We start from the raw sequence: 18,235 nt of genomic DNA on the forward strand, positions 1-18,235 counted from the left end.
GCGCGGCGGGAAGCGCGGCGGGAAGCGCGGCGGGAAGCGCGGGGGGAAGCGCGGGGGGAAGCGCGGGGGGAAGCGCGGGGGGAAGCGCGGGGGGAAGCGCGGCGGGAAGCGATGGCTGGGGGATAATCAGCAGCTCAGGGGAGCGGTGGACAGGCAGAGAAACCTCAGGGATGGAGGCAGAGAAAGGTCAAAGGGAGAGGGTGAAAAGATCAGGAGAGTGAGTGAGGGGAAAGAGACAGAGAAGGATGGGATGGGATGGGATGGGATGGGATGGGATGGGATGGGATGGGATGGGAAGGGATGGGATGGGATGGGATGGGATGGGATGGGATGGGATGGGATGGGATGGGATGGGATGGGATGGGAAGGGATGGGATGGGATGGGATGGGATGGGATGGGATGGGATGGGATGGGATGGGATGGGAAGGGATGGGAAGGGATGGAAAGGGATGGAAAGGGATGGGAAGGGATGGGAAGGGATGGAAAGGGATGGGAAGGGATGGGAAGGGATGGGAAGGGATGGGAAGGGATGGGAAGGGATGGGATGGGATGGGATGGGATGGGATGGGATGGGATGGGATGGGATGGGATGGGATGGGAAGAGGCCTTCAAGCTCCTGGAGTCCAACCAGTGAGCCAGCACTGCCAGGGCAGCACCACACCGTGGCCCTCAGCACAGCTCCAGGGCCTGGAAACCCCTCCAGGGATGGGGACCCCAGCACTGCCCTGGGCAGCCTGGGCCAGGCCTGCACAAGCCTCAAGGGGCAGAAATTCTTCCTCATGGCCAACCTCAACCTCCCCTGAGGCAACCTGAGGCCACTTCCTCTTGGCTCAAGAGCTCTCAGCGCCCCCTGGCTGCAGCCTCCTCTCAGGGACTTGCAGAGAGCCACAAGGTCTCCCCTCAGCCTCCTTTGCTGCAGGCTCCACAGCCCCAGGCCCCTCAGCTGTTCCTCACAAGTTCTCCAGACCCTTCCCCAGCCTTCTCACCCTCCTCTGGACACCTGCAGCCTCTCAAGGTCCTTCCTGAAGTCAGAGGCTCAAAGCTGAGCCCAGCACTCCAGGGGTGGCCTTCCCAGTGCCCCAGTCCAGGGGCACCATCCCTTCCCTGTTCCTGCTGCCCAGCCTGGGGCTGCTCCAGGCCAGGCCTTAGTGGGACCCAAGGGCAGGGCGCAGCACTTGGCCTTGGTCAGCCTCACCCCACTGCCCCCTCCCAGCTGGGCTGAGAGGAGCCCAGGAGCCTGAAGCCGGCCAGCAGAAGCTTTCAGGCTTGGGCGGTGCTGCTCCCTTCAGCCGAGCTTCAGCCACCGTGCACTGTCCTGGAGCCAAGCCTTGCCCAGCTGCCAGCTGGCCCCAGCTGAGAGCCACCTGCCCCACAGGGAGCGTGAGCTTGGGCGGGGGCGCTGGGCTGGGCAGGAGCTGTGGGGCTGGGGGCCGGGAGGTACTCACACATGTTGAGCTGCCGCACGAAGCTGGCCATGTTGCTGTGCTTGAAGTACTTGGGAAGAACCTCCTTGGCAAACTGGCCTTGGTCAAAGACGTGGAAGCTGCTGCCACTCTGGCAAAGAACAACACAACAGGAGACCGTCAGCCACCCCCCACGCTGACACACAGAATCCACCCCCCTCCTGGCCTCCCAAGGGGAAGAGCCAGGGGTGAAGCCGGCCACCTCCACCTCCCGCGGGGCCTCAGCAGCAGTGAGGGCTGGGGGGGAAGCTGGAGCCCTCTGAGCAGGGCAAGCTCCCAGGAGGACCTCCATGACATCCCCCAGCTCCAGGGTGACTGCCCATGGCTCCATTTGGAAGCACAGGAGCTAAGAGCCACCACAAAGCTCAGCTGTTGGCTACTGAGGCATGGAACAGAAGCAGAGAACCATGAAGGCTGGAGAAGACCTTTGAGCTCCTGGAGTGCCCACCCAGTGAGCCAGCACTGCCAGGGCACCCCCGAACCATGGCCCCCAGCACCACAGCTTGGAAAGCCCTCCAGGGATGGGGACTCCAGCACTGCCCTGGGCAGCCTGGGCCAGGCCTGCACAAGCCTCAAGGGGCAGAAATTGCTCCTCGTGGCCAACCCCAACCTCCCCTGGGGCAACCTGAGCCAAATTCCTCTTGGCACCATGCTTGTTCCTTGGAAGAAGGGACCAAGGAATCACAGGAACTGACTTCTGTTGCAGGCTGTCCACACAACACCTCAGCAGCCTGAGCACTTTGCTCCCTGGGCAGAGGAGGAAGGGGAATGCTGCCTCCTGCACAGCAGGAGTGAAGCCCCCAGGCCTCTGCAGCCTCTTGCTGCACGCAGCAGGAGACTTGAGCAGAGAGGAACTTCCCAAGTGGTGGGGAGGACCTCAGCAGTGACCTCCTGGGAGATGACCTCTGGCTGTGCAGAGAGCCTGAGCTGCTGTGGATTCTGCTCCCCTCCCACTGTCCAGCAGCATCAACAGAGCCTGGAACATGACTGCATGGAGACAGCACCACACTGATCATCCTCTGCTGAGCAGCAGCATGGGGTGGAGGTCTTGCTGGCCAATTGTGGTGGCTTTGCACCTCAGTGTGCTCACCTTGAGTGCTGGGCTCAGCTTTGGGGCCCAACTCCAAGAAGGACCTTGAGGGGCTGGAGGTGTCCAGAGGACACCAATGGAGCTGGGGAAGGGTCTGGGGACCTTGTGAGGAGCAGCTGAGGGAGCTGGGGGTGTGGAGCCTGCAGCAAAGGAGGCTGAGGGGAGACCTTGTGGCTCTGCAAGTCCCTGAGAGGAGGCTGCAGCCAGCTGGGGCTGAGGGCTCTTGTGCCAAGCATTGGGCCAAGAGGAAGCAGCCTCAGGTTGCCCCAGGGGAGGTTGAGGTTGGCCATGAGGAAGAATTTCTGCCCCTTGAGGCTTGTGCAGGCCTGGCCCAGGCTGCCCAGGGCAGTGCTGGAGTCCCCATCCCTGGAGGGGTTTGCAAGCCCTGGAGCTGTGGTGCTGAGGGCCATGGTTTGGGGGTGCCCTGGCAGTGCTGGGTCAGTGGTTGGACGCCAGGAGCTCAGAGGAGTTGGAGATGATGAAAGGAGAAGGCTGATGAGGCCCAAGATGAAAGCAGGAGCTGGGAATATTTCCCTGAAGCTCTGGTGGTGGCTGCTCAGCTGCAGCTTCCCCCCCTGCTTATCTCTCTGGCCAGGGAGATGCCAGCACCTAACTCTCACCCTGCAAGTCACCACCCAGCAGCCAAGGCCTGTCTGCTCCAGGAGCCAAAGAAGATCCAAACACTTCTGCTAATCAAGCCTGGGAACCTTGGGGTGCTACTGAGATATCCTAAGGGGTTGAGATTAGGAGCAAGGAACCCAACCTGAGGCTGCTTCCTCTTGGCTCAACACATCTCAGCCCCCCCTGGCTGCAGCCTCCTCTCAGGGGCTTGCAGAGAGCCACAAGGTCTCCCCTCAGCCTCCTTCGCTGCAGCCTCCACACCCCCAGCTCCCTCAGCTGCTCCTCACAAGTCCTCCAAACCCCTCTCCTTCTTCTCCAGACCCTTCCCCAGCTCCCCTGCCCTCCTCTGGACACCTCCAGCCCCTCAAGGTCCTTCTGGGAGTCAGGGGCTCAAAGCTGAGCCCAGCACTCCAGGGGTGGCCTCCCCAGCCCAGGGGCACCATCCCTGCCCTGCTCCTGCTGCCCAGCCTGGGGCTGCTCCAGGCCAGGCTGCTGGTAGCCTTCTTGGCCACCTGGGCACTCACTCTCTGGCTCCTCTCCAGCTGCTGCCACCAGCCCCCCAGGGCCTTTCCCCCCAGGCACTTTCCAGCCCCTCTGCCCCCAGCCTGGAGCCTTCCTGGCCTTGGTGGGACCCGAGGGCAGGACCTGGCACTGGGCCTTGGTTAAGCTCATCCCATTGGCCTCACCCAGCCAGCCTGGCCAGGTCCCTCAGGAGAGTCTCACACCCCTCTGGAGAGCCTCCAACTCCTGCAGCAGCTCTACACTGCCCCTCAACCTGCTGTCACTTCCAAATTTCCTGAAGGTGCCTCCACACCCTCATCCAGATCATGGACAGAGACCTCAAAGAGAGCTGTCCCCAGTGCTGAGCCCAGAGCAAACCAGCTGTGCCCAGCCACCACCTGGGACTTTACTCCATTCCCCATCTCTCTTTGGGCCAGATTTTAACCCAGAGCATCTCCCCAGCTACTCAAGGCAGGAATTTCTCCAGGAGGATGCTGTGGGACATCATGTCCAAGGCTCTGCCAAGGTTTTACTGAGGTGAAAACAACAATCAAGGCCTCCCAAGGAGTGATTTCCACCCAACTCTTTGCCAGGTGAAGAACAAAGCAGCACAAAATCTTCTTGTCTTTGATTCCAGGGGAGCACAGGAGATTTTCCCACCTTCAACGAGCAGCTTGGGGCATTTGGCTCTGGGTTTTATGGTACTCTAAACAACCATTAACCCCTCAGATCGGCTGGAATCGATGGGAAAGGGAGAGCTGAACGACACAGTCCAGCACAGAGAGGGACAGAGCTCAAGGGTTCCAACAACGCAGCTTTGCTCCTCTTGCCATGGAAACTGTCGGAGGAGCCTCTGGACGCTGGTTTTTATCCCTTAAGAGCCCGGGATGGCTCACTGCCCTCGGGGGAACTACGGCGCTGGGCTAATGAGGTGCAGGGGCGGGATAAACACTGGGAAAAGAGGCAACACCTTTAATTAGGAGCGGGCAGCAGCGACCGGTGAGGCCTGGAGAGTGACAGAGACCTGCTGTGCTGTTGTGACACATCGGGAAAGAGCCCGGGCCGAGGCCTCAGGGCCCGGCTAACCGGCAGCGAGCATCCAGGCCCCGAGGCCTCGGTAGCCTCGTCCCCCTCAGCGGGACTCACCGGGCTCCAGCAGATAAGCGAGTCGGTGTCTGGATCCTCCACCAGGGTCCACAGCTTGGCGAGGAAAGCGGGCACGTTACTGCCCCCGGGACTAGCGCCCACCGCCGCCGCTCCAGGCCCCTCCATGACGGCAGCGGCCGCTGCTTCAGCCCTCAGGCCTCCCCCCTCCGGGGGCAGGGCCGCGGCAAGCCGGTGCCCGTTCTCCCCTCCTCTAGAAACCGCCACCACTTGGGGGTTACGGCGGGCGGGTAATGAAGAGCTTAGTACCGGCGGTGACCGGCGCGGCGGGGCCGGGCCGCTGCTTGCGCACTGCAACCCCCGGGGCCCAGCATGGCCGCCGCCATCTTGGGCCGCCTCCGAGACAAGCCCCCCAGGCGCGGGGGCGCAGCGCGCATGCGCAGAACCCGCCCCCTCAGCGGGCCGGGGACCTGCCTCCTTCTCCCTATTGGGGGCGATGCGCACGTGGCCACGCCTACGTGCGGGCGTTCCCCGTCCGCATGCGTCTTGCCTCTAGTAGCGCCACCGATGGTCGTGCGCATGCGCCTCCGGCAGCCAGGTGGCCGCTAACGCGCGTGTGCCGGTCGGCTGGGAGGCGTGGCCGTGCGGGCGGTGCCGTGCGCGCGCGCAGTGTCCAACCCGCCCTCGCCGGGGCGGCTGCGGGCTGTGCGTGCGACCTTCCGGCATGCGCAGTTCCTTGCCGTTGCCCCTGGACCCCCTGCCCAGATTGCCCCTCGCAAACCACTGGGACCGACACTGCTCCCCCCTCACGGTCCCCTTTGCCCCGTAGCGGTGTCTGGGTGCGGCTAGGGAGCGGGAGGGGCGGGCGGAAAGGCCGCTTCCGGAGGGGGCGGGGCTTTGCTGTGACCTCTGACCTCGCCCCTGGATCACGTGGGTGGCGGCGGTGGCGGCGCACGCGGACGGAGCCATGGAGCAGGTGGGGCGCGCGGCGTTGCCATGGAGACGGCGCGTGAAGGGGCTCGGGGGGCTCGGGGGTCGGGCTGCGCCTGCAGAGGCCTGGGCCCGGCCCGCTTGGCTCCTGGCTTGGTCCTTCTGCCGCCCGGAGCCGTCCCCGTACAGCCCGGGTCGGTCCCGGGAGTGCCCGCTCTGATCCCGGTCTGGTAGCAGTGGCCCCAGAGTGGTTCCGGGAGAGCCTCGGCAGGGCCCGGTCTGCTTCCAGTTCGGTCCCAGTGGCGCCGGGAGTGGTTCTGGTAGAGCCTGGGCCGGGCCCGGTACAGCCCAGTCTGGTCCCGTTGGCGTCCCACCAGGCTCTGATGGGGCCCAGCCTGGTCCCGGTGGGGCCCTGGTAGTGCTGTGGGGTTCGGCCTGAGCCATACGGGGCCCACTCTGTGCCCTCTGGGGTACAAACCCGTTCAGATGGGGGTCCAGTCTGGTCCCGGTGGGGCCCATCTCTGTTCCCATAGGGCCTTGGCAGTTCTGTAGGCTTCAGCCTAGGCCATAAAGGACCCAGTCTGTTCCTAGTGGGGCCCAGTATGGACCTGTTGTGGTCCAGGGTGCTTCTGATGGTGCCCAGTCAGGTCCCACTGGGGCCCTGTATCACCCCAGTAGGCTCCAGCCTGCTCCTGTTGTGGCCCAAAGCAGCTGTGATGGGGCTCAGTCTGTTCCCAGTGGGACCCATCTCTGTCCTAGTAGGCCCCTGTCAGTGCTGGGGCATTCAGCCTGGGCTATATTGGGCTGTGCAGTCCCTCTGTGAGCTGCCAGCACCATCCTGACCATCCTGACACCCCCATTCCTTGTTCACTTCCAGTTGAGTCCCACTGGGAAGCATCCCCCTGGGAAGAGTGAGGAGGAGCCATGGGACAGTGAAGAGGAGGAGAGTGAGGAGAGTGTCTACTCGGGGCTGGAGGACTCGGGCAGTGACAGCTCGGAGGAGGAGGAGGAGGATGAAGGCTCCAGTGGCACTGAGTCACCCCAGATCCAGGTAAGGCTGGCACCACTCTGCCCAGTGTCTGAACTGGGGGAGTACTGGGAAACACTGCTTTGTGGGGTGAAGGATTGGGACCCCTGTGTCCCAGGCTCCATGTCTGTGTCCCCAGTGACCCAGTGCCTGTGTCCCCCAGGCCCCTCTGTTCCCATCTCCAGTGCCTGTGTCCCCCAGGCCCCTCTGTTCCCATCTCCAGTGCCTGTGTCCCCCAGGCCCCTCTGTTCCCATCTCCAGTGCCTGTGTCCCCCAGGCCCCTCTGTTCCCATCTCCAGTGCCTGTGTCCCCCAGGCCCCTCTGTTCCCATCTCCAGTGCCTGTGTCCCCAGTCCCTGTGTCTGTCACCATCCTGTACCTCATCTGCAGCACTCTCCTAGAAGCTGCTTTTAGGAAGCTGGAATGGAGGACCAAGGAGGAGATCCTTGGAGATTTAGAGGACACAGTCTCAAGCTGCACCAGGGGAGGTTTAGGCTGAATGTTAGGAAGAAGTTCTTCCCAGAAAGAGAGATTGGCCATGGGAATGTGCTGCCCAGGGAGGTGGTGGAGTCACCATCACTGGAGGAAGAGCCTGTCTGGGGTGCTTGGTGCTATGGTTTAGTTGATTAGATGGTGTTGGGTGATAGGTTGGACTTGATGGTCTCAAAGGTCTCTTCCAACTGGTTAATTCTGTTCTATCCAGTGAGGTGGGGTCAGCTCTGGGCCTCTGACCCCTGGAAGGACCTTGAGGGGCTGGAGGTATCCAGAGAAGGGCAAGTAATCTGGGAATGGGTGTGGAGAAGAAGAAGAAGGGTCTGTAGAGCTTGTGAGGAGCAGCTGAGGGAGCTGGGGGTGTGGAGCCTGGAGCTAAGGAGGCTGAGGGGAGACCTTGTGGCTCTCTGCAAGTCCCTGAGAGGAGGCTGCAGCCAGGGGGGGCTGAGAGCTCTTGTGCCAAGCATTGGGCCAAGAGGAAGCAGCCTCAAGTTGCCCCAGGGGAGGTTGAGGTTGGCCATGAGGAAGAATTTCTGCCCCTTGAGGTTTGTGCAGGCCTGGCCCAGGCTGCCCAGGGCAGTGTTGGAGTCCCCATCCCTGGAGGGGTCTCAGAGCCATGGAGCTGTGGTGCTGAGGGCCATGGTTTGGTGCTGCCCTGGCAGTGCTGGGTCACTGGCTGGACTCCAGGAGCTCAGAGGTCTCTTTCAGCCCAACCCATCCATGATTCCATGGTTCCAACCCTTTGGTGCCTCACTCCCCCATGAAGGTCTCTGCCCACCCCTCTCTCCTCCAGAAGCCAGCAGCAGTGAGCTGTGACTCCGCGCTGGCTCCCCACAAGGTGTGAATCCTGCTGGAGCAGGAAGGTGCTGAGCTGAGTTGTGTTGTCCCAGCTCCTTGAGGGGCTGCAGGAGCCAGAAAGGTCACCAGCTCCCACCAGCTGCCTGTCAGCAGCTCCTGGAGCTCCGTGGGGCTCTCTAAACATTAGGTTGTCCTTGCTGGCTTGGATTTCCTCCTAATGACTTCCAGAGGTCCACAAGCTGCTCCTGCTTCCTTGGCAGCTCCAGAGCTGGCCGCCTCTGCTCCGTGGAGGCCCCAGGGAACATCTTGGTGGCCAACTCTCCAACTTAGGGGTTGAAAAGGTTGGATTTTCTCCTTCTCTAATCCAGGAAAATCCTTCAGAGCTGTTCTGGTGGTGTCCCAGGAGGGAATGTCCTGGGGGCATCAAGGAGGCATCAAGGAAGGGACTTAACTCTTCCCTTCCTGCAGGGATCAGAGAATCCTAGAGCTGCTGAAGTTGAAGACTGTTAAGGTCATCAGGTCCCACCACTCTCCTGGAGCTCAGTCCCACCACTCCAGATTGCACCTGGAGAGCTTGAATCATGGAGTCATCAGCTCCTTCAGGAGCCCCCTGCCAGGTGGCACCAGGATTGAGGGTTGGTGGATTCTGTCCCTCTGCTCTGTGCTTGGGAGATCCCACCTGAAGTCCAGCTCTGGAGTCCTATGGACCTGGTGGAGTGGGGCCAGAGGAGGCCACAGCAATGATGGGAGGGCTGGAACCAGGCTGAGAGAGTTGGGGGTGCTCAGTCTGGGGAGGAGATGGCTCCAGGGAGACCTTCTGGTGGCCTTGCAGGACTTCCAGGGGGCTCCAGGAGAGCTGGGGAGGGACCTCCATCAGGAGGTGTTGTGGTGGGCCCAGGGGTGCTGGGTTTGAACTGGAAGAGGGAGATGGAGCCTGGAGCTGAGGCAGAAATCCTGCCCTGGGAGGGTGTGGAGAGCCTGGCCCAGGCTGCCCAGGGAGGTGGGAGATGGCCCAGCCCTGGAACCATCCCAGGTCAGCTTGGTTGGGGCTGTGAGCAACCTGCTGTGGCTGGAGATGTCCCTGCTGAGTGCAGGGGGTTGGACTTGGTGCCCTTTGAAGGTCCCTCCAACCCATGCCACAGAGCAGGTTGCTCAGGGCCCAAAGGGTTCCTGAAGGGTTTGACGCTGCTGATGGCCACGCTGGGGTCTGGTGTGCTGACCTGCCAGCCAAGGTGGAGCTCCTGGGTGAGAATCCTGGCTTGTGCCAGCTGCCACAGCAAATTCCAGGAGCTGGGCAGCTCCTGGGTCTCCGTTTTCCTCCCAGACCTGCTGATGGCCACCTTGGGGGCTGGCCTTGAGCCGTGCCAGCCGAGTGGGATCTCCTGGCTGCGATCTGGGGTGAGCTCATGGCTCGCTGCGCGTCAGCTGGAGCTGCTGGAGCTCCTCCACACCACTTCCTGAGGACAGCAGCAGCTGGTAGCTCCAGCAGCTCGGGGATTTACGAGGCAGGATCCTCAGCGTGGCAGCAGGAGAGAGGAGAAGGAGGAGGAGGAGGAGGAGGGGGAGGAAGGAGAGGAGAGGAGCAGGGGGGGGAAGGAATGAGGGGAAGGTCGAAACTCAACTCCAGCGACATCAGAGAGCCAAAAACCTGGAAAGAAACTTATCTGCAAGCTTTTTTTCCCCCCTTTTCTTCCCCAATTTTTAATATCCCTTTGTTTTTGGAGTAACCTCATCCCCCTGGTGGCTTGGGATTTTCCATCCCCCCCCTGTCCCACCTCCTTCCCCTCTCCCACCTCCTTCCCCACCGGCTGCAGAAGGTGATCACACACCGTGTGGACTTTACTGCTCCCAGGAGGGGACCTTGCTGGAGCTGCTTTTCCCATTTCATTCCCCAAATCCTCCCATAAGCCCCCCCCTGACTGAGCCAGGTTGTCCTCCCTCCACCCCCTCTTCTTCTTCTCGTTATCCTTCCCTTCTCCTCCAGGAGAAGATCTTGCCAGGGAAGGAGCCCACGCAGCGGGTCAGCGCCCGGCTGAGCCCCCAGCTCCTGCCTGAGGGGGCACTTGACCCCTTCCTCCTGGTGCCCCCAGGGTTGCTATGGGCAGGAAGGTTCCCCAGGGAGGGGTTGGGGCTCTCCAGAAGCATTTGAGGGTGCTCCAGGTGAATCTGAGGTTCTCCAGAGGTGTTTGAGGGGTCTGTGGAGGGATCTGAGCTTCTCCAGAGGGGTTTGAGCCTCTCCAGAGAGGTTTGAGCTCTCAGGTTGTGTCTGAGGAGGCATTTAAACCTCCATTGAGGAGTCCACAAGGTTGTCATGGGGCAGGAGAGCTCTCCAGAGGGCCCAGTCCAGGCTGGCTGGGTGAGGCCAAAGGGATGAGCTTGGCCAAGGCCAAGTGCCAGGTCCTGTCCTTGAGTCCCACCAAGGCCAGGGAGGCTCCAGGCTGGGGGCAGAGGGGCTGGAGAGTCCCTTGTGGGAAAGGCCCTGGAGGGTTGGTGGCAGCAGCTGGAGAGGAGCCAGAGAGTCCCTTGAGGGGCAAGAAGGCCACCAGCAGCCTGGCCTCAGGGTGGGCAGCAGGAGCAGGGCAGGGATGGTGCCCCTGGGCTGGGGACACTGGGGAGGTCACCTCTGGAGTGCTGGGCTCAGCTCTGGGCCCCTGACTCCCAGAAGGACCTTGAGGGGCTGGAGGTGTCCAGAGGAGGACAAGGCAGCTGGGGAAGGGTCTGGGGAACTTGTGAGGAGCAGCTGAGGGAGCTGGGGGTGTGGAGCCTGCAGCAAAGGAGGCTGAGGGGAGACCTTGTGGCTCTACAAGTCCCTGAGAGGAGGCTGCAGCCAGCTGGGGCTGAGAGCTCTTGCTTGTGCCAAGCATTGTGCCAAGAGGAAGCAGCCTCTGGTTGCCCCAGGGGAGGCTGAGGCTGGCCATGAGGACCCAAAGTTCACTTGATGGGATTCTTCTGACCTCTGTTTTCTTCTCTTTCAGGCCAGAGGGACTCCCAGGAAGAGCAAAGCCTTGGAGGACGACTCGGTGCTGAAGGATCAGGATGTTCTGCTTGCTCAGAACGAGTATGAAGAGGACAGCTCAGATGAAGAGGTAGGACCCACTGCAGCCTTCTCATCCTTCATACAGGGCTGTGTAGATGAAGGTGGTAGATTTTGCTTCTCCATGTTGGCTTCTTGGTGCCATTGAAGGGAGGAGATGTGGTCAAGCAATGTTGTCCTTGAAAGGGCTTTGTGTGGGCTGCTGGTGGAGAAGGTCAGAGGCACCAGCTGAGAGCTTTTGGGGAGACCTGGAGAGGTTGTGCTGCTTGAGGGCAGTGCTTGGAGCATCTGAAAGGATCTACCAAGTCCACTTTGGGTAGGACAAGGCTTCCTCTGTGGGAAGAACCTCCTTCCACCCATCCTAGAGGTCCCACAGGCTCTGCCTGTGCTCAGCCAGGGTCAGGAGAAGGTTTCTTCAGCTGGCTGCAAGGTGGTGGAGCTTCACTTGTGGCTGGTGGGGCTGTGTTTGGTGTTCTGGGCTCTCAGAGGGAGCCTGCTTGGGTTTGGTGTGGCGAGAAGGGCTGGAGAAGGTGCAGAGGATCTGGGCAGCAAGGTGGCTGCAGGCTTGGGTGGCTCCAGGCAGAGCTTTGGCCGGTCTGGGAAACGGATCAGCGCGGCTGGCGGCGCGCCGGCAGAGCCCCGGGCCAGGGGCGCTGCCAAGGGCTGTGGGGGCGTTTGGATTTGGTTCTCTGACCTCAGTTCAGCTGAAGGGGAACTTGGTGGCCTTGGACAGGACTTGGAGAAGTGCTTGGAGGAACCTCCTGGGCCTTGGGTGGGTGGAATTTTCAGGCTGTCTCCTCTGGGGGAGCTGAGCAGGAGCCAGCGCACAGCACGCGCCGCCTGGGCAGGCAGGTGGAGACCTGGGCCTTGCTGAAGGAGTGCTGAGGTGCTCCAAGAGCTCAACAGGGGCTCCTGGCCAGCCTGGAACTGCTGTGGCTAAGGTGGGAACGTTGTGACTTGAGAGGTAGAATGGTTCTGAGCGGGACCTGGCTGCTCAGCCAGCTTCAGGAGAGTGCTTTGGTGTCATGGATGGCCCAGAAGGTTTAGGGTCACAGCTGCTGGTGCTGTGAGGGCTGTGTCTGCTCCTCCTCCAGTCCAGGAGTGGACTTGGTGGTGTTGGTTTGATTGTTGGACTCAATGATCTTGTAGACCTTGTGTTGAGGGACATGGATTAGGAGTAGACTTGGTGCTGTTTGGCATGGCCAGTGTCCCAGGACCATGCAGTGCCACCCCTGGCACTCCTGGTGTCCCAGGACCATCTAATGCCAGTGTCCCAGGACCACCCTGTGCCAGAGTCCCAGAACCATCCGGTGTCCCAGTCCATCCCACACCACCCCTGGCACTCCTGCTGTCCTGGTTCCATCCTGTGCCACCCCTGGCACTCCTGGTGTCCCAGGACCATCTAATGCCAGTGTCCCAGGACCACCTTGTGCCAGAGTCCCAGGACCATCTGGTGTCCCAGTCCATCCCACACCACCCCTGGCGCTCCTGGTGTCCTGGTTCTGTTCAGTGCCACCCCTGGCACTCCTGGTGTCCTAGCTCATCCCGTGCCACCTCTGCCCCCTGTGTCCCTGCCTGCTCATCTCCACCTGTCCCCTCCCCTGCCATGCCCCCAGCCACAGCCCAGAGCCGTGCCCCGTCCCAGCTCCACTCCTGCGTCCTGCTGGCCCTGTGCCCAGCCCCACTCCCACCCCAGACACAACAACTCCAGGTGGTTTCCTGGCGTGGGGTCGAGGGGGGCGCAGCAGGGCCCTTCAGGAGAGAGTCAGCCTGGGCAGCGTGAGCGTGGTGGTGAGGGTGGGGAGCTCACCCCGGCTCCAGCCCCCCCAGCAGCCTGCCGGCTGCCCCTGGCCGGGCCGCAGGAGATGAATGGTGGGGCCTGGGCGGGAGGAAGCAGTTGGGGCTTTGTTTGGTGGCGTTTCCTCCTCCGGCGATGACAATTCCAGATGTTGGGATAATGGATGGAGGCTGCTGGCCGCCGGCCACCGCCGGCTCCCGGCCCTGCGCCTCCCTCCTGCTCCGGCTGCCGGGCCGGGAGCTGCTGGGCCTGCGGGGGCCGCGGGCTGTGGGAGGGATGGAGAGCGTGGAGGCCAACCCCTGACCCAGCGTGGCCAGGTCACCGCGCCGCCGGGGCCCTCGGCACCGCCGCGCACCAGGCCCTCGGCACCACAGCTTTTCAATCATGGAATCTCAGACTGGTTTGGGTTGGAGGCACCTCCAGAGCTCCTCCAGTCCAAGCCCTGCCCTCAGCAGGGGCATCTCCAGCCACAGCAGGTTGCTCACAGTCCCAACCAAGCTGACCTGGGGTGGTCCCAGGGCTGGGCCATCTCCCACCTCTCTGGGCAGCCTGGGGCAGGCTCTCCTCACCCTCAGGGTCAAAAATGTCCTGCTTAGATCTGCCTGAATCTCCTCCTTTACTATCATGGAGACATAGAATTGTTAAGGTTGGAAGAGGCCTCCAAGCTCCCGGAGTCCAACCACTGACCCAGCACTGCCAGGGCACCCCCAAACCATGGCCCTCAGCACCACAGCTGGGAAACCCCTCCAGGGACTCCAGCACTGCCCTGGGCAGCCTGGGCCAGGCCTGCACAAGCCTCAAGGGGCAGAAATGGTTCCAACCCCAGCCTCCCCTGGGGCAACCTGAGGCTTCTTCCTCTCGGCACAATGCTTGGCACAAGAGCTCTCAGCCCCAGCTGGCTGCAGCCTCCTCTCAGGGACTTGCAGAGAGCCACAAGGTCTCCCCTCAGCCTCCTTTGCTCCAGGCTCAGCACCCCCAGGTGCTCCTCACAAGTTCTCCAGACCCTTCCCCAGCTCCCTTGCCCTTCTCTGCCCTTCTCCTTGCATGGCTCCTGGGCTCCCAAGATCTATGGGTGGCTGATTCCTCGGGATGGCTCCGGGAAGGAGCTGCTCCTGCGCTCGGCCTCGGGAAGGAGCCGGCAGTGGGAGGGGAGAAGGGAAGCTTCAGAAGCGTGGTTAGAGGTGGCTGAGGTCCTCCAGCTGCAGCTCCATGCCCCATTTCCATTATTCCATCTTGAACAGACAAAGGAGCTCCAGAGATGGATGAGGGGGATAATTGGTGGCCCTGGGGGGGAGATCTGCAGCTGAGGAGATGTGAAAGGAGAAGATTTGTGTCCTGCGGAGGCCCGAGTGGAGGCTGAGAGGACACAACAACAGGATGTTGAAGGCACCGAGGGGGGAGAGCCTTGACAAGATGAAAAGGCCTCAGGTTGGGAAGGGAAATGGCAGGAGAGGGCCTCGCGCCCCACGCAGCCGGCCGGGCTTCCGCGCGCGGCCGCCGCCGCCCGCCGCCGCCACGGCTCACGGCCGCCGGCTCGATGAGAAGAGCAGCTGGAGCTCTCCAGCCTCTGCAGCTCCAGCACAGGCTCCCAGGGCTGTGGGGATCAAAGCCTGGGCCCAGAGCCGCCTCCCGGCGAGGCTCCTGGGCTGTGCTCGGGGCAGCGGGGCTGCTGGCCGGCGAGGCCTCCCAGAGCAGGGCGGCTGCGTGGACAGGGTAAAGGGCAGAGGGCGAAGTGTCCAGGAGCTGCTTCACACCTGGCTGCAGGTGGGGAGGGAGGGGGTTGTGGTGCTGGGGGAGTGATGTGGTGCTGGGGGTGATGATCTCTCCAGCCAGACCCAGCTCAGCCTATTTAAGTGCCACTGCCAAAGGTGGTCCTCGCTTTGGGTCTCCTGGCGAAGGCTGATCTCAGCTGCTGCTCCTTCATGGAATCAGGCACTGGGTCGGGTGAGAAGGGACCTCCAAAGGTCACCAAGTCCAAGCCCTGCAGCCTTCAGGAGCATCTCCACCCACAGCAGGTTGCTCACAGCCCCAACCAAGCTGACCTGGGGTGGTCCCAGGGCTGGGCCATCTCCCACCTCCCTGGGCAGCCTGGGCCAGGCTCTCCACACCCTCCCAGTGCAGGATTTCTTCCTCAGTTCCAGGCTCCATCTCCCTCTTCCCGTTCAATCCTAGCACCCCTGGTCCCACCATACCACCTCCTGATGGAGGTCCCTCCCTAGCTCTGCTGGAGCCCCCTTGAAGGCCACCAGAAGGTCTCCCAAAGACTCAGTGGGTCCCAAGCTTCGCTCCGTGCCCCTGCTCCCCAGGAATGAGGTGGGAGGCTTAGGGCCCATCCCTGCACCTGCAGCTGGGGGCTCGGTGCCCATCCTTGGGGCTCGACCAGGGGGAGAAGCAGCAGCAGCTGCCAGGGCACTGGCCCAGGGCTCAATCTGCAGCCAGCAGGGGCAGGTTCCATCTGCTGGAGCTGCAGGAACCTGGGATGGAGCTGCTGGAGCACCAGCACTCAGCCAGCCCTGGCCCCATGCTGGCTCCTGGCCTTGGGCTGGGGGCTCTCTGCTGGCTTCGAGGTTCTCTGCTGGCTTTGAGGTTCTCTCCTAGGGTGGGGGCTCTCTGCTGGCTTTGGGGTTCACCCCTAGGGTTGGGGCTCTCTCCCTGGGTTGGGGTTCTCCCCTAGTGTTGGGGTTCTTTCCTGACTCTGAGGTTCTCTGGTAGGTTTGGGATTTGTTCCTGGCTTTGGGGTTCACTCCTGGGGTTGAGGTTGTCCTTGCACTGGGGCTCTCCCCACGTCAGGCTGAGGAATACCTAGAGGCCCATCTGAGGCAGTGGGGAGCAGAAGGTGCAGAACTCCCTTCCTTCCCCCTCCCCCTTCCCTCCCCCCCCCAGCCCCCCAGGTGCCAGCACCAGGGTCCCCAAAGCCTGGTTTGGGTTTTTGGCCGCTCCAAGCGCTCCTGGAGGACCTGGCTGAGCAGGAAGAGCTTTTTCCTTCTGGAAGGAATGACATCAGCAGCAGCAGGACCTGACCCGAGGAGCAGCCAAGGAACCAAAGCCTGGGGAGTGGAAATTTTCCTGCTTCTGGGTTTTTTTGGAGCTTTTATTGGATTTCCATCTGCTCCTCGTGCCGGCTGCGCTTCCCCAGCCCCTGCCACCGCCCGGGACCTGCTGCTGCTGCTGCTGCTGGGGCTCCTCCAGCCCTGCCCCACACTGCACCCCAGGCTGCTGCAGGGACCCTGCTGCCCAGCCTTGTGCCCATAGCATGGTGCAATCATGGACTGGTTTGGATGGGAAGGGACCTGCAAGGCTCACACAGTCCAAGCCCTGCACTCAGCAGGGACATCTCCAACCACAGCAGGTGGCTCAGCCCCAACCAGGCTGACCTGGGATGGTTCCAGGGCTGGGCCATCTCCCACCTCTCTGGGCAGCCTGGGCCAGGCTCTCCACACCCTCCCAGTGCAGGATTGCTCCTAATGCCCATCCTTGTGCCCATAGCATCCTAGAGTCATTTATGTTGGAGAAGACCTTAAGCTCATCCATGTGCCCACCCTCGTGCCCACAGAACCATGGCATGGGTTGGCTTGGAAGGCACCCTTGGAGGTCACTATGTCCAACCCCCTGCAGTCAGCAGGGACATCTCTAACTAGAGCAGGTTGTCCTTGAATGTCTTCAGGGATGGGGCCTCCACCACCTATCTGGGCAACCTGGGCCAGGGTCTCACCACCCTCCCAGGGGATACCTTCCTCCTATGTTCATTCTTGTCCTCATCCTGGAGTCCCTGCCCTGATGCTGGAGTCACTGTCCCCATACTGGGTCCCTGCTGCAATGTTGGGGTCCCTGCCCCCATACTGGGTCACTGGCCCAAGCTCAGGTTCCTGCCCTTGGCCTCCCTGCTGCTGGAGCAGAGGGACCTGGGGACACTCCAGAGCTGAGCTGGCTGCAGTTCCAATGTCCCACCTCATCAGGCTCTGCTGCTGGTACTGGAGAACGTGCAGAGGAAGCTGCTTGGCCACCAGGCTGAGGACTGGTGTGGGTGTGGGGGGGGGTTGTGAGTCCTGGGCTCCAGCTCCAGCCCAGGGAAGCTTCTCCAGCTGGGGCCTGCCCAGCAGATGTTTGCTGCCCAGTTCAGTGGACAGGGCTGGTGCTTGGTGACAGGGACAATTTTCCACCCCTGGTGACAGCATCCAGTCCTCATCCCAGTGTCACCAGTTCATGGGCACAGGACTCCCAGTACCTGCATACTGAGGTGGGACTTTCCAGCAGGTCCTGTGGGGCCAGGCCCAGGGGTGCTGGTTTTGAACTGGAAGAGGGAGATGGAGCCTGGAGCTGAGGCAGAAATCCTGCACTGGGAGGGTGTGGAGAGCCTGGCCCAGGCTGCCCAGAGAGGTGGGAGATGGCCCAGCCCTGGGACCATCCCAGGTCAGCTTGGTTGGGGCTGTGAGCAGCCTGGTTGGAGATGTCCCTGCTGAGTGCAGGGGTTGGACTGTGTGACCCTTGAAGGTCCCTTCCCACCCAAACCAGTCAGCCATCCCATAAACTCTCTCTTTGAGGGCCAAGCTCATGCTCCAGGGAACCTCAAGGAGGTTCTAGATGAGATTTAGAGTTCTAGAGGACAAGAAGGGTTTGAAAAACTCATGAGGAGGAGCTGAGGGATGTGAGCTTGAGGAGCCTGGAGCAAAGGAGGCTGAGGGGAGACCCTGAGGCTTGTGCAGGCCTGGCCCAGGCTGCCCAGGGCAGTGTTGGAGTCCACATCCCTGCAGGGCTTTGCAAGCCCTGGAGCTGTGGTGCTGAGGGCCATGGTGTGGTGCTGCCCTGGCAGTGCTGGGTCACTGGTTGGACTCCAGGAGCTCAGAGGTCTCTTCCACCCCAACCCATCCCATGGTTCCCTGCTCTGTTTATATCCAGGAGCTCTCTGCAGACAGAGGCTCGGATGCCAGCCCCGGGCTCCCGAGGGATCTGCCAAGTGGCCTGGGAGGATTCCTCTGAGCAGACGTCAGCTGGGTGGAGCCCACAGCTCAGATCTGTGGCCAGCATGGAGCTCTCTGCAGCTGGCAAGGCTGGAGGAGCTTCCAGGCAGTCAGGGCTGGTGGGAAGGGCTGGGTGACTCCAAACTGGCACAAACACCCTGGGCTTCCCGAGAGGCACACTGTGGAGTGGGGACCTCGGGACCCAGCTTTGGTGTTCCCCAGAGGCAGGAGGCACCTGGGGATCCAGCTTTGGTGTTCTCCCAAGGCAGGAGGCACCTGGGGATCCAGCTTTGGTGTTCCCCAGAGGCAGGAGGCACCTCGGGACCCAGCTTTGGTGTTCTCCCAAGGCAGGAGGCACCTCGGGACCCAGCTTTGGTGTTCTCCCAAGGCTGGAGGCACCTCGGGACCCAGCTTTGGTG

The 18,235-nt window shown here is 62.1% G+C and overlaps 2 protein-coding genes across 3 annotated transcripts in view; one reads left to right on the forward strand and one right to left on the reverse strand.

The window, feature by feature from the left end:
• The window catches only part of HSF1 (heat shock transcription factor 1), a 34,563-nt gene extending 29,375 nt beyond the window's left edge, over window positions 1-5,188 (reverse strand). For both annotated transcript variants that reach the window (XM_054167489.1, XM_054167488.1), the window contains exons 1-2: window positions 4,823-5,188; window positions 1,447-1,555 (exon numbers count right to left, since the gene is read on the reverse strand). In XM_054167489.1, the coding sequence (XP_054023464.1) occupies window positions 1,447-1,555; window positions 4,823-4,948 (235 nt within the window). In that variant the 5' untranslated portion in view covers window positions 4,949-5,188. The remainder of the gene's footprint in view (window positions 1-1,446; window positions 1,556-4,822) is intronic.
• A 438-nt stretch (window positions 5,189-5,626) lies between these two features.
• Window positions 5,627-18,235, forward strand: part of BOP1 (BOP1 ribosomal biogenesis factor) — a 50,836-nt gene continuing 38,227 nt past the window's right edge. Inside the window, exons 1-3 of the mRNA XM_054167499.1 lie at window positions 5,627-5,756; window positions 6,588-6,761; window positions 11,002-11,112. Of these exons, the coding sequence (XP_054023474.1) occupies window positions 5,748-5,756; window positions 6,588-6,761; window positions 11,002-11,112 (294 nt within the window). The 5' untranslated portion in view covers window positions 5,627-5,747. The remainder of the gene's footprint in view (window positions 5,757-6,587; window positions 6,762-11,001; window positions 11,113-18,235) is intronic.

This window comes from Dryobates pubescens, chromosome 14 (genome assembly GCF_014839835.1).
Source record: "Dryobates pubescens isolate bDryPub1 chromosome 14, bDryPub1.pri, whole genome shotgun sequence".
Classification (NCBI taxonomy): Eukaryota; Metazoa; Chordata; class Aves; order Piciformes; family Picidae; genus Dryobates; species Dryobates pubescens.